The sequence below is a fragment of the Nomia melanderi genome, chromosome 5 (genome assembly GCF_051020985.1).
Source record: "Nomia melanderi isolate GNS246 chromosome 5, iyNomMela1, whole genome shotgun sequence".
In the NCBI taxonomy this organism is placed as follows: domain Eukaryota; kingdom Metazoa; phylum Arthropoda; class Insecta; order Hymenoptera; family Halictidae; genus Nomia; species Nomia melanderi.
In genome coordinates this window covers 10226332-10240239 of record NC_135003.1, presented here as the reverse complement: position 1 = coordinate 10240239, position 13908 = coordinate 10226332, and the positions used below count along the sequence as shown (strand labels likewise).

General features: G+C 38.6%; 4 protein-coding genes across 5 annotated transcripts; all 4 read right to left on the bottom strand.

The window, feature by feature from the left end:
• Nucleotides 1-138: 138 nt before the first annotated feature.
• TpnCIIIa (troponin C type IIIa) lies at nucleotides 139-2910 on the bottom strand. The gene is made up of 5 exons (XM_031985430.2): nucleotides 2748-2910; nucleotides 2373-2400; nucleotides 2149-2292; nucleotides 1599-1850; nucleotides 139-899 (listed from the first exon to the last, which is right to left on the bottom strand). Exons 1-5 carry the CDS (start codon nucleotides 2748-2750, stop codon nucleotides 865-867), a joined length of 462 nt encoding a protein of 153 aa, XP_031841290.1. The 5' UTR covers nucleotides 2751-2910; the 3' UTR covers nucleotides 139-864.
• A 1466-nt stretch (nucleotides 2911-4376) lies between these two features.
• On the bottom strand, nucleotides 4377-7054 carry TpnCIIIb (troponin C type IIIb). Its single transcript, XM_031985429.2, has 5 exons — nucleotides 6905-7054; nucleotides 6601-6634; nucleotides 6357-6500; nucleotides 5174-5428; nucleotides 4377-5082 (listed from the first exon to the last, which is right to left on the bottom strand). The coding sequence occupies exons 1-5, from the start codon at nucleotides 6905-6907 to the stop codon at nucleotides 5057-5059; spliced, it is 462 nt and encodes a 153-aa protein (XP_031841289.1). The 5' UTR covers nucleotides 6908-7054; the 3' UTR covers nucleotides 4377-5056.
• A 148-nt stretch (nucleotides 7055-7202) lies between these two features.
• Nucleotides 7203-12306, bottom strand: LOC116430854 (uncharacterized). 2 transcript variants are annotated; one of them, XM_031985475.2, is made up of 5 exons: nucleotides 12255-12306; nucleotides 12045-12175; nucleotides 11380-11707; nucleotides 9405-11149; nucleotides 7203-8146 (listed from the first exon to the last, which is right to left on the bottom strand). In XM_031985475.2, exons 2-5 carry the CDS (start codon nucleotides 12095-12097, stop codon nucleotides 8110-8112), a joined length of 2163 nt encoding a protein of 720 aa, XP_031841335.2. In that variant the 5' UTR covers nucleotides 12098-12175; nucleotides 12255-12306; the 3' UTR covers nucleotides 7203-8109. The 2 variants fall into 2 exon arrangements, with proteins under 2 accessions (XP_031841335.2, XP_076223662.1); XM_076367547.1 differs by lacking the exon at nucleotides 12255-12306 and having other exon boundaries at nucleotides 11380-11688; nucleotides 12045-12143.
• On the bottom strand, nucleotides 12275-13526 carry Obp12 (odorant binding protein 12). Its single transcript, XM_031985453.2, has 5 exons — nucleotides 13397-13526; nucleotides 13168-13261; nucleotides 12986-13101; nucleotides 12667-12787; nucleotides 12275-12462 (listed from the first exon to the last, which is right to left on the bottom strand). The coding sequence occupies exons 1-5, from the start codon at nucleotides 13436-13438 to the stop codon at nucleotides 12377-12379; spliced, it is 459 nt and encodes a 152-aa protein (XP_031841313.2). The 5' UTR covers nucleotides 13439-13526; the 3' UTR covers nucleotides 12275-12376.
• Between the last annotated feature and the right edge of the window lie 382 nt (nucleotides 13527-13908).

Here is a 13908-nt window from a genome sequence, read left to right as displayed (position 1 = left end):
CGCCGAGTTTATTATTGTTCTCAATTTTCCATGTAAGCGGTCCATTTAACTATTTACGATCCGTTAACGTTACGATGAGTCTATCAGAAAGTTGGAACTGCGAAAACCGTGCAAAATTGACTTCAATGAAAACTAGGCTCTCGTACAAAATTAATTTTATTCTGTTAGATTACTTCATATTTGATGAGTACAGGTGATTTCCAACGATTCAATCATCGACAAGTTAATTTAATTCTAACGTTCTTTGTACTTCTGTCACGAGTGTAAAAGTTCTTCGTACACATTGATGATAACCAAAAAATTGAAAATGTATAGTCTTGTAATTTCTGGAGTCGGAAAAAAATTCGATTGCTCGGTTCGAATTGTATTCGGCGTTTTTGCTTGCTCTACGTTGCTCCGTGAACACTCTGCGCTGCTTACACGGGCGTGCGCTTGATTGCAGTCGCCCAGGGGCACGATCGATACGACAAACAACCCACATCTGTGGTGCGCTTTGTCCAGACTTTCCTCGGTTTTTCACCGAAAACGAGCAATTGCGGGATTAGAGAAGAGAACACCTCGCTTAATCAATTTTGTTTCCGATGCGGTTTCGCGCATAGCCTCGATTCAATCAAGCAAAACGTTCTTTCGTGTTGGGTAGTCTTTATTAAACTTCATTTTTATCTGCTGGAGCACAGCTTTTTGTCCGGCGACGCGTTTATTCGAACGGAAACGCTCGCCGTTTGGTGAAAGGTGCACGCGATTGATGAAAATTAACCGACGTCGACTGTGTATCCTCCGCCATTAGGAAAAACGCGAAGGACACTCGCGTGAAACATTGTCGAGCTTAATCGTAGCCATTGCCCACCCGGATTATCTTCTTGTTTAGTCGTCACCGCCAGTCATAACTTCCATGAATTCTGAAACAAACCGAATATTACAATAGAAAAAGTCGAAGCATTCTAAGGAGGAACAAAAATAGTTGCAGTATATCATCCCACAGAATTATCACTTATGAAATTAATTCCACAGTTGAAAATTAATGCCCGAGCTTTAAGACAAATCTTGAATTTCTATTTTAGTGGCTCTTATTTATAGCATATTCCGACATATAACAACCTATGAAATAATTCCTAAACATTGTCGCACGTAGAACTGAAATCTAAGATAGTCAAAGAGATAGTCTAACAAGTTTCAGTGACTATGTACTCAAAAAAGAATTCCAATCGCAGGAGTATGTTTATAAACATTGCTCGTAGAATCGAAATATCGACAAGAATCTGTAAACCAAGATTAAATTGCAGCGTTGTTTGGAGTAGCTAATTGATTTTGATTATAAATAGACAGATTCAGGTTCGTGTATGGATATTCGCTTCGAGGCACGTCGCGCGTAGCCGGAAGCCGAGAGGATGTTGGTTCCCGCACCCCGAGCGCGACAAGCGTTAATTAATTAAGAAACTGATAGATTCTTGGCTAGGCAAAGTTACGTGTTCCCTATAATTTCGCGCGGTGCGATACTCGCCGCGGTCTGGCGTTAGTTGTCGTCGGTTTGTGGAGTTCCGTTCCCCGTGGTAATTAATTTAATCCGGTTGTCATGAAAATTCTAGGTTGCAACTTACCGTCGAAGTCGAGTGTTCCGGAGCCGTCAGCGTCAATTTCTTCGATCATCATGTCGAGCTCCTGCGGCGTCAGTTTGTCGTCCAGCTCGTGAAGAATGTCTCGGAACACGTCGGTGGTGATGTAGCCGTTACCTTCTTTGTCGTACAAACGGAATGCTTCGCGCAACTCCTGTTGCATCGCCTCGGAATCCTCCTCTACTAAGAATCTAGCAGCCAGAGTACAGAACTCTTCGAACTCCAGTTGGCCAGATCCTAGACGAATCGAGATATAGAACGATCGGATTACAATTGATTAAACAGTACTATTGTACTCCTTGGGAAGGAAGTAAAGAAAAATTGTAAGAGCTGTTTCGTAGTTCTAATTTCTTGGTAACGGAAGTTCGATATTTGTAAGTGTTCAGAGTGTTTAGGAAGTGATTGTAAGAAATGTAAATTAATAGTAAAATGAAAGTGGTTGAGATTCTTTTGCAATTGAATAGAGTTGTTTATAATTTGGAAGTATGTAGAGATACGAAGACTGTGTATTAAGGTGGAGTGAAATTATTATTACCGTCTTCGTCAACTTCCTGAATGATTTCTTTCAGGGTCTTTTCACTGAGTTCGTAACCCAACATGGTCAATATCGTTCCCACCATGTCTGTACCGATGCTGCCTTTCTTATCGTGGTCGAAGGCATCGAAAGCTTTCTTCAGAACTGTAATAGAACAATGTTGGTTAAGACGAATTACTGAAAACAACGTTCATCCGCAGACTAAATTGAGCATAATTACGTACGAGCAACTTGGTCCTTGGTCAGATCATCCTATAAGGAACAAATATAGAATCAATAACCAATTAATCTATAAAATTTCAATATTAAAGGACTCTACAAATTCGCAATAAGTATAAAATGGAAGCATTCATATAATTTTAATTCTTTCTTGTATTGTTCTCAACTTTGAAATTCTTCTTTCAATTTCACTATTTCCGGCTGGGAACACGCAAATTTTCATTAAAATCCAAGATCTACATATTAAGTATTTTCAAACTAAAATTCTTCAATCTCGATTCAAAGTAAAAGAATCGTATCTCAATAAGTGTCACAGATTTGATTCAATGAAAGCGATCATTGGTAATACTGTTAAAGGCCGGTTGTAAGTAGTAACGCACCATGGCGATGAGGTTGTTAGGCGGTCACCGAAAATTCGAAATGTTAACACACGAGAGCGTCGACGTCTTATCCGGGTATGCACCAGATTCTGGCTGTGGACTTCAGTTTTATGTGGACATAACGATGATATTCTGGCACGTGATTGACCGTGTAATGTCTACGTAGGATCTCTAGCGGTTTTCAAATTCATCGAGGACACTCCCCACCCGGTTTCCGCGGTAGAGGAGCTTCGATTGTGTGGATTCCGAGGCAACGTACTCGATTTTGTAACTCTTCCTGTTGGCATCCTCGTCTCTTCTCTCTCTCCTGAATCCATTCTAATGGAGACAACTAATTTCAGGACAGTTATCGCTCCATGCATACTTGACTTTCAATAGTTTTGCAATCAGTATGTACCATACGTTAAATTTAGCAGAACACACGTGTAAGATTAGACCGTTTGAATTGTTTGAAATATCTGAAACTTGTAGCATTACTTTATGTTTCCATTTATATTATATACACAAAAAGGAATTGACTTTTACCTTGACAGGTATAATGTAAATCTAATTGACTCGTACATTGATAGATGTAATAGTATTTAAATTAGGCTACAATTATATTAGTTATTTCTTTTCCTTAGGAAAGTAGGATAATTATATTAACTTTCATGTTTTATATGCAATAGCTTTGGTATAGTATAATTGAATTAACCAATTTCTGCTGGTGATTGATTTCGAGCTTCTATCTTTTTTCTTTCTATTTTTCAATTTTTCATAAAACAATCAACGGAAAACTGCATCCTAGAACGTTGCCACGTAGTTGTCGAAACAATTCGCCGGCGCACAGTTTCGTTTCGCAAGCGAAGGTACTTGAAAAAGCTTGCGCGGTGCACCAAGATGATTCACAATCAATATAGCGATGAAAAATGGCTCGACAATGGGTGCAGCTATCCCTCAACCGGACGTACAGCAGACGTTCAAGACAATTCGGCGTAATAACTGTATGCGTGATATTATTGGGCACCTAATTATATGCTAGATAAAGCCTAGCTTCAGCTATTATATTTAGGAGGTATTATAATTACGGCATATTGCTCGTTACCACTTATTCCCAACGTATTATTAACTTTTACGGTACCTGCAGTTACAATTAAGATAACAAACAGTAAATACACTGATTTTCCTTCAGTGTTACATTTCTTTTTAATTAACATGAACTTCATATAATTATATATGAAATCAGATTGTAATTTGTAAAATATGGCCTCGTGAGGGTTTATTCTTTTTTTCAGCGCACTGTTCGCCGTAAACATTAAACAACCAGCACTTAATTAATCTTATTAAGTATTAATTACTATCTTCTCTAATATGAAGAAAAGTACCACACTAATTTATGGTATAATTTAATAATATTTCGAGTTTTTATTTTACGACGCTGGATTGCAATTATATTTTAAGAAATTTACATAAATAAATAATATAACCACCTTGCACACGATTCAAACAATTTATTATCCTACAACTTCCGTTCATGTTACACAATTCTCATGAAATTACGTAACCCTTCTCTCACGTTTCGCATCAACGTCAATGATACAAGCCAATTAATGATAAAATCAATTACAGGGGGAAAGTAACATACACAGATTTCTTATGCTATTTTTTTGCTGTTTTATTATTTTTTTCCTTTAATCTCAGATTACCCTCATTAGTACATCGTTAGTATAGTCACAGTTCAATGGTACGTTATTTATGAGTATCATCACTTTCGAAGAACAGTACATCTCGCAGGCAAAGTACAAAATTTCCAAACACGATCATCCCAATCTTAAGTATCCACTATTCGTCGCCATATCAAACTTCCGGATCTGATCACGACCAGCCGTGTCGCCGTATTCAAATCTATCATCCATTTTCATCGACCAAATCGTGCGAAGAGAAAAATTCTGTTCGCAGATAGGGGGAAGCGCAACACCATGGGTACATCGATTTATATTCGTCAATATAAACCCGTCCCCGACGCGACGCCAGCGACCCGGCGTCCCGGTTAATTCCGGCATAGTTAGAAATACATTTTAGCCGATTGTGACTCGAAAAGCGACGGTAACCGGCAGAAATACTTTCACAGCTATACGAGCACAGGCCCGGCGACGTCGCGTTCCCGTCCGTACCAGACATCACCTACGAACCTTTAACTTCATACTTTGCCAACGGCACATGCACCGCCGATAAATTGCAGTCGCCACGTGTTGAACAGGCGGCGGGTCCGTTTCTCGTGGACGTGGCCGACACGAGGGACCACGGTTGCTCGTTGCCAAGCTGATAATTTAGCCTGTCATGACCTCCATGAATTCTGCAACGCGAACCATCTCTTAGTGTAACTAGACTGATCTATGCGCGGCAACGAAAACGGAGTCCGTTGATACAATAGGCGATACGCCTACCTTCGAAATCGAGTGTGCCAGATCCATCAGTGTCCACCTCCTCGATGATCATATCGAGCTCTTCGGGGGACAGCGCGTCGTCCAGCTCGTGGAGGATGTCCCGAAACACGTCCGTGGTGATATAACCGTTTCCTTCCTTGTCGTACAACCGGAAAGCTTCTCTCAGCTCCTGCTGCATCGCCTCGGTGTCCGTGTCCTCCTCCATGAACCGGGACGCCAGTTGGCAAAATTCTTGGAAATTCAATTCTCCGGATCCTATAAAATGTTGTTCGTTTTTATTAATGGGGATTTAGTAGTTTATTCGTTTAGTAACTATTGATTAAGCGTTTGATACTGTGGTGAGATTTAACGCAGGGTTTATGGAACACATCTTTCATTCGACACATGTTGGATTTTATATATATTATTTGGTAAATGTATGCGTCGATTTTGATTAATATATTTATAGGATTAAATGTAGTAATTGTCCATTTTGAAACTTCAAATTTTCAAGATTTAAACGAACGAACATCAATTTTCCTAGGGATATGGGTAAACTGTATAATAAATGTCGATGAACCTATTGTTACTGAAACTGTGAGATTATTATATTAGTTTTATCTGTTATGTTGTTGGTTTATAATATTCGATCTATGATTTATATTGTTAATCATTCGGGAACTGTGGGTCGAAGGACAATTCCTTGTAAAACGAAGCGTCTTGTTCATCTATAAATACGCTAGACCTCGTATAATCATGACAATGCGAAAAAAATATTTACTAGAACTGTAAAGTGATCATGAAATTCAAGTTTTATCCTAATCAAGATATTGCACAACGCAATAAATTTATATCTAATAAGAACGCACCCGGAGCATGTTATTTTACGCTTTCTTTTTTTAATAATTGTAGCATTTGCTTTCTGGTTTTCTAGGTTTCGTAATAAAGACGCTTATTATCGTTGTAATTATTACATTATCCAAGATATACCGGTTTCACACCGACCAATTTTGCGTCGCGTCAGGCACATACGAAAAATACGTGATAGTGAACGAAGCTGAGGCAGCGCGTGAAATGAAAACGACCGTGATTGTTGCGCGCCACGTTAATTTCCAGGAAATCGTTAGTATATAATTACGATTACAGTTTAAAAGCTGTGTTTTCTCGTTCCTGCGAAATTATAGAGAATCATTGCTGTACATACCGAAAGGATCGAATTCGGCGATGACTGCATTTAATTGTTCTGATGGGATCTTCATACCCATCATTCCAAGAATGGTACCGACCATATCCGTGTTAATGGCTTCCTTCTTGTCCGGGTCGAAGGCATCGAAACCCATTTTCAATTCTATAATCGTGGAGTTAATTAGGAATATAAATGAATTTCCCGACAGCAAGATAATCGTTATCGACGGAAATTAATTTCCAATCGTGTATTGAATACTTACGCGCAATTTGGTCTTTGCTCAGTTGAACGTCCTCCTAAAGTGTAAGAAAGAAAAAACGGTGTTAGTATCCTCTCACAAATTATTATGGTCATTTTTAATATGAAATTATTTAATAGAAGCGCCGAAGGAATATATTACATTCTACTATAATTTGAATGAGGTATAACTTGAACGTGACAACTGTCTGCTTGTAAGCAGTATATGCAGATTAGAATTCTGTTCTTGAATTATTGAAATGTTGTTCAACGCGTAGCAAATAAATCCATTTCTGCACTTTGAATGAGGTTTATAGAGCGATAATTACCATGACGGTGTATTAACGAGAGTTTCCGTTCGAATTAATCACGTTATCACAGAAGTAAAATGGTTAACGGTTCCTTTCGGAGCAATCGCGTTCGAACGACTTACTGTACCGATGAAAATGTCACACTGAGCCTTAGTAAACTAATTAGTAGAGCTGCATGGACGCAACCCCGCATTCTTATTAGCGTCGATAGGTAATCGCCAATCATCTTTCGACTCTGAATGCACTATAAAAAGATTCTTAATCTGGACCCTTTCATGGTACAGACTTTGCGAAACGTTCTATTGGCACAACAATTGATTGACTGATACTGTTTCGATGTGTCGATCGACCAATGTTTTCTATTACGCCACTGCTTGTGCGTTTCCGAATCATAGCTCGGACCAATTTCTATCTATATTACTGATTCGATACGGTACCTTCTCTGAGTCAATACAAGTGACAGAGGATGTATTAACCTACATAGTGAAATAGCTCAGTACGCGTCAATATTACAGATTTCATTGTAATAATTCGAATTGGTATCGTAACTCTAATATCGACGGGAAGGTATTATGAGCATTAAAGAAGAATGGAAATAGGAAATAGAAAATCATTAATGCGAATCAATTGATCCACTAAATCTACCCTTAGACTACATTTATTTATATTAATTATATTCTATTACTTTCCTACTTTTTTCGAATCATTTTCATTCAATTATCTCACTAGTTCGAGAATAACCTTTCCTCTGTACCTATATAAAAAGAACTGCATTAAAAGATTTCTATAATGATTCCGTGGTAAAATAGTCGAAACAAAAGATCCATAGATCAAAGTGAAGTGGTTCCGTTCCTCGTTGTTTACAAATCGGGAAGCCTGTCCGCTGCAAAGTGGGAAAAGGCGAGCGGCGTTACGTCGCGGTTACATCATCCGGCAATGTCAAGCTCACGCGAATCCGGAACTGCGATTGGTAGTAGCACGTAGAAAGCCAGTGACGCGTCTCCGCGTATAGCCGGTCATTTCCCAGCTAGCACGCGACACGGTCGTGCGTGAAAACGGTTATACTGATTGCGGCTGGGTCCAACGTACAGTAGTTTGATATTGGCATTGCGTCCTTTTAGAGAATTGCAGTGGATTGCCAGCGGCTTGAACGTGTAAAAAAGCTCACCTGGCAGCCGCCGCTGAGGACGGTAGACCGCGCGCTGAGTGACCTCCTTAGCCAATCAGATAGAGCTTCGACGTTGGAGCCGAACTACTGACCTAATCATTATAAATAAAACGGTAACAGTGGGACGACCGCTGATAATAATCAACATTCCTATCGATAGAGTCAACTTCCTCGCATCGCGGAGCAATCTCGAAGGAATTTCTCTCGCGCGGATCAGCGGAATAGATTTTTCAAGGATACACTTATGCGAACGGTACCGTCCTCAAAGCTTCTTCTTTAGAAAAGTGAGAAGTTTGTAAACACGATGACTACGTGTAGGAGAGATAATTATATTAAATGTGTTTGCCTTGGGACAGTGTTTGCACAGTAGGTACCAGAAATATTTCATTATAAATATGTAGCGTTGAGAAAGTTATTCGATAACTATTAACGGGCTTTCTTGCCATGGAAAAAAGTTCTGAAATATGACTCTGCTTTTATTGTTATGGACGCGTTAACCCTTTTGGTCGATACAGAATAAAAATAATTAAATAGTAATAAGTTTTATTGTCAAATACAGATGAGACGTTAGGAACTATTCTGACGATTCTAACATCGATATGGGCAGTGTATTTCCGTTCATTTACCCCTTCTAGGGTCTAGGCTGCCCACGTACACTTGATCGTTCAAGCCTGACATTGACACGTGTGTACCTTTGGGATGTCGGCCAGGTTTAATAAGATTTAGGCCGGTGAGACAAGAATTATTTATTTTCCCCGTTGCAAAATGTATAACACATGGTTCTTTGTCGGTCGATTTTGTAACCGTTACTTCGTTACCATGAAACATTCGAAGAAGTGGGCTATAAATAATTCTCGATCAGACAGGTGTCTACAATGTCCATTCTACCGAATACTACTGATGCACCGTTTCTATCCCATTTAATTTCCTCAAACCCCTGCTACCAACGACTATTAATCTTTAAAGAATCGACAGATCTGTAGTTGGGTCCCTGTGTCTACTATTAAATCTTCCAACTCTACGTAACATACACATTGTGTATATACAATTACGTTGGAAGAAGCAAACAATTTAACGCCAGCTTCACGGAACGCGTCAATGTGACGCACATCGAATTTCATAAACATCATTCGCTAAATGGCTACGTCGGTTTTGTTTCATACAATTAAACGAATATGCACTCTACTCGCGTACCTTTGAATCTCGAATTTTCAAGGACTAAGTAAATGAACATCAATTTTTCTAAAAACAATAGAATCAATTATACAATAAATATTCGTGAAGCTGGCGTTAAAAAGTAGATCTTGATTCTCCAAAGTTTAAACAGTAGTAGATGCAAATGTCTTGTACTCTAAATCCTCTTCCTTCCCCTCAACTGTCAAGGACAACGAAGGGATTTCATTCAAAGGGTACGGCGGCAACGGTGGGGCATCGTATCGCTGTCTCTCCTGTTCACTGTTCTGCCTCGTCGGACTCCAAGAAGCAAACTGACTCCCAGGCAGATCTACCGCGGAAACGTAACTGTGCCAATCGCTTTGCAAGCTCACTCTAGAGATCCTCGGTATTCTAGGAGGAGGAGCAGGCGCTGGTGGCAGAGGAGTGATATAGTCATCCTCCGATTTACTGTTCACCCGAGACCTAATTCCACATGTTTGCCTCTGTTCCTCAACTTTCATTCCTTTCGGAAGTACAATGACGTCCGCTTTATTCTTCTTTACCATTATCACGCGTTTGCTACCTCGCAACAGTGACGGATGCTTCCATACCATCGCAATGGCAAAGAAAACACCTGCCAGAAAGCACAGCGCGAGAATCGATGTCAAGATGATGATAACTAGAACCTTATCCTCTTTCGTTGTCGCTGCCAGGCAATTCAGCGGAGACACGGTGTCCTCGTTATCGCTGAGCAAACAGATCGTGTACGTGGTACCAGGATCGATATTCCGCACTTGATAAGAGTCTCTGACGCGTCTCACACAGCTGACCGAGCCCTTGACGTCATTACTGTCGAACCAGAGCAGCGTGACCCCTTCGCTGTGATTAGGCAAGTTGATCCGTATACTCCGGTCCGTTTTCGATTGGATGAAGAAGTCTGGTGAACGGAATGGAAATGTTAAATCTGTGGCCAGGAGCTTCCGTAGACCTCCGGAATAGAAAAGCTTTCGGTGAAGGAATTGGGTCATGCTGCAGTTCACTGCAATCATTTCGGTAGATACGTCTGTACTTGTCGTCGATGTCTTAGTGGGTTCTGTGCTACTTTCTACGAACGACATGTGCGTGGCAGTAGAGTCGGATTGACAGAACTCTGCGGTCTCGAATGATTTTTCAGCGTTCGCTGCTGGCGTTCTGCACAATGGGACATTCATCAATACATTTGGATGGCTCTTGATAAGATCCTGCATCCATTTCAGGCTACACTCACAGTTCCAAGGATTATTATCTAATGCTGTCCTGAATCGCTTTTGGTACCTAAGAATGGAATTGAAGAGACCATTTGGTAACGAGGAAATAACGTTATTACTTAATATTATTTGACGTATAGAAGAATCCATTGGATTGAAGGATCCCTGTGATATAGTCTTGATGTTTGAATTTTGAAGGTAGAGGGATTGAACCTTTGTAACCCCGGTAAAGGATTCATTAGTGATCGTCGGTATAGAATTTCCCTGCAGACCTAGTATTAGAAGTTTCGGGAGGTTACTGCCCCCAGTGATGTTTCTAAGCACCAGAGGATCATTGATCGCGGTACTTAAGTCGAGGTTAGTTAGAGAATTGTTTACGTTCTCCAGTAAATCGAATTCAGCTTGCACGATGACGTTTCCTCTGATAGCTAGTTCCTCTAAGCTGATCAAGTGGCGAAACATGGCTTTGTGCAGCGACTGCAACAACTTATTGTTTAACAAGGTGATCTTCTTTGTTTTTTTGAAAATCGGCAGGGCGAACGCGTCATCTTCTATTTCACGTAGCACGCAGCTGTTTAGGTTTAACTCCTCGATCGACAGGTCGGTGCGCAGCCAATTTTTTCGAAGCGCATTCGCCCGGAATATGCAGTTGTCCAACGACAGCTTGATGGATTTAGTGTTGCTGCACTTGTCCTGCGGAAAATATTTCTCAGTTGAAAATTGGATATCCTGTGAGTTGCACCATGTACAGAAAAAAATACTAGGCATTATTATTTAAGTATCTACTAAACATTTTAGTAAACATTAATGCATTTTACTTTACTTTTCACTGAATAGCTCAGAATGACTTTTTGACTTACTCATAACGTTGCGCTCCTGTGATTATTATTAACGTGACTTGAAAAATAAACGAAATTACAAACCTTGAAAACAGTTTCCAAGAATTCCGACGTCCTTTCTCCAGCATCGTAATCGAAATTAATAGAGTTGTACGAGCAGGTTATACTACTACATGCATTAATATGACAATAAGTTGATGTCATCGTTTCATCTAATGTAGATTCGGAATTCAGACCAATTACGGTTTGTACTGTCATTAGATTCTTCTGTGTACTAATACTTGAGTTTACAGAGGTGTTGTTCGTTACTTCAGTGTTTACCAATTGGAATGGTCCGTAGCGTGGCAACATTAATAATCCAGTTCCACCGAGAGCTAAACCTGCTACCAGAAGCTTTTGCCATGGAACGAAACTGCATTCGTTAATACATTAAATATAGTTGATTAAATGCAATTGGAATAAACCGTATATGGTGGAACTTTGGAGTAGTAGCATATATAAATAGTGACTTGATATATAATACTGATTTAATAGAAGAACAAAGGACTCATTGATTTCTAAAGCAACACACTATTTTTAAGATACTTTTTTGATAAAATTATACATTTCTTCGCATGCTGTTACAGTTTTAATTGATTAAAAGTTCTAACAAAGTATATTGTTATTTTCTAATTCCCTGGAAGTCAATTACTGAAAAAGTGTTACTCTAATATTTAGTTATAAGTTAAATTTAAAGTATTACGAAGTACCTTGGCAGTGCTTCGGACGCAGAGTCCGAAATTCTTCTTCTTGTAGTGAACATATGTACACCTTGTTACTGTTTCCCAGGGAAAGGATAGTTGCAACCATCTGGCGGACACCGTCACACAATCTATTTGTACTGGAACGCATGTCAATCCTATCTATGCTCTTACTGATTAATTTTATCGCTCTCAATAATTAAATCATATTTAAAATACCTCGCAGAACAGGGATAAAGGGGATGTACTGGTCAGTTTTGCGTTTTCTAAGTCTACAAATTATTTATTAGAATGTTTATAATGCATGAGCTATAATTATCGTTTGCGTAGTACACGTTCGTTCACGAATGGTTACCGTTGTCAAGGTTTTTGTACATGCATACCTCGAAAGCTAAAGCGACATCGCACTCGTCGCCCGCATCCTCCGCTGAAACATAAAACAGTCTCGTTAAACGTACGAATATTCTTTTGGTTCTCATACCACTTAATTTAAATATATTCTAATTTAATATTGAAATAATTGTGTTCATATTTACATTTATCATTTAAATCATTTTTTACCAGAGTAAATATAACATATATTAAACTTCAATGAAAATGTTTGTGAAGATTATATTATACGTATGCTTACCAGTGGCTATGCAATCGTCCCGACTTTTCAAAAACTGCGCCATTCTTTCACTGGATTCACCAGAGTGGTCGAAGTGCTTATGGTGTTCTTTCAGGGTTACATTTAGAGAGGATCCTTCCATCTAGAAATTAATGAAATTCCTAATTAATTTCTGTATTTATTTAATATTCTCATTTCTGGCAGTTTTGTTGTTCTGATTGTTGTAAGTTACGCGTCAATAACAAAAGCTTGTTGTATTATTTAAAAAAAGTATTCGAAATTATATTAATTGTCTTATATTACTAAGGGATATAATATATTTGTCGTAGTTCGTACTCACCAGACCATGTTGTTGGAATATACATGCCAGGAAACATCCATACTTCTTGAAGTCCCCTTCACCATTTAATAATTGAGCCTGTATCTCATCTGAACGCCTATACTCCTCCAATTCCTCTGTTTAGTCAGAAAGAACGTAATTATTATTATTTACGTTAATAATAAGATATATCCTTTACTTACCCATTGTTAGTTCTGAACGTTCCAAACATTCTATCATTTCCTTATGTGGCCCATGTTTACCAAAATGGTGATGTGGAATTTGTGTGGACAGTTGCTGAAACGAATATTATTATTTTTCACGCGTTTGGTAGTCAGTAAATATTAACAAAATTAAATGTTCATTTAACTAAAGTGAACAAGATAATGTATTTATGTTAAAGTAAAAGAAAATTTCATAGACGAATCTTACGTAGCACAAAAAAAGGCAAAGAAGAGCAGACAGGTACTTCATGTTTCTGACTTTCAATACTTCTCTTTCGACGGAAGTTGAACTAACTTTACACTTTATGTTCCACGGTATATTTATACTATCCTATTGTAACTGCATGTTATTATATATATATATATATATATTATTTCAGTTACAAATGTATAACAAAAAAACGGCAAGAGTAATTATGCCAGATTTACATCAGAGGAAGTAATCTCGTATATATTATTATCCTTGTGCATTGTTCAGGCTAATACTATCCGGGTATTTTCAGCGAAAATCAACCTACTGTCTCTGTCGGTTGGGTCAGATAATTACAATAATTGATCACTTTACGTAATGGGAACTACCTGGAAAATTGTTTTGCCCAAGAAATAATTTTAGTGTAATAATTTACTCATACCAGTACTGCTGCTATGTAAATGAAGTTCCTTGAAATTATAACATATTTTATTTGAATTTAATCACAAGTTTCTATCATAAACTAGAGT

Excerpts from the sequence above, each read along its gene's own strand:
- TpnCIIIa (XM_031985430.2), bottom strand. Across the intron at positions 2,293-2,372 it reads GACCAAGGACCAAGTTGCTC|TTCTGAAGAAAGCTTTCGAT; the intron begins GTACGTAATTAT and ends GTTCTATTACAG. Across the intron at positions 900-1,598 it reads CGGAACACTCGACTTCGACG|AATTCATGGAAGTTATGACT; the intron begins GTAAGTTGCAAC and ends GGTTTGTTTCAG.
- TpnCIIIb (XM_031985429.2), bottom strand. Across the intron at positions 6,501-6,600 it reads GAGCAAAGACCAAATTGCGC|AATTGAAAATGGGTTTCGAT; the intron begins GTAAGTATTCAA and ends CCACGATTATAG. Across the intron at positions 5,429-6,356 it reads CGCCGAATTCGATCCTTTCG|GATCCGGAGAATTGAATTTC; the intron begins GTATGTACAGCA and ends AACATTTTATAG.
- LOC116430854 (XM_031985475.2), bottom strand. The coding sequence starts at position 12,097 with ATGTTCACTACAAGAAGAAGAATTTCGGACTCTGCGTCCGAAGCACTG. Across the intron at positions 11,708-12,044 it reads GCGTCCGAAGCACTGCCAAG|TTTCGTTCCATGGCAAAAGC; the intron begins GTACTTCGTAAT and ends TAACGAATGCAG. Across the intron at positions 8,147-9,404 it reads GGGAAGGAAGAGGATTTAGA|GTCAGTAGTTCGGCTCCAAC; the intron begins GTACAAGACATT and ends TATAATGATTAG.
- Obp12 (XM_031985453.2), bottom strand. The coding sequence starts at position 13,438 with ATGAAGTACCTGTCTGCTCTTCTTTGCCTTTTTTTGTGCTAC. Across the intron at positions 13,102-13,167 it reads ACGTTCAGAACTAACAATGG|AGGAATTGGAGGAGTATAGG; the intron begins GTAAGTAAAGGA and ends CTGACTAAACAG. Across the intron at positions 12,463-12,666 it reads GGACGATTGCATAGCCACTG|CGGAGGATGCGGGCGACGAG; the intron begins GTAAGCATACGT and ends TTTATGTTTCAG.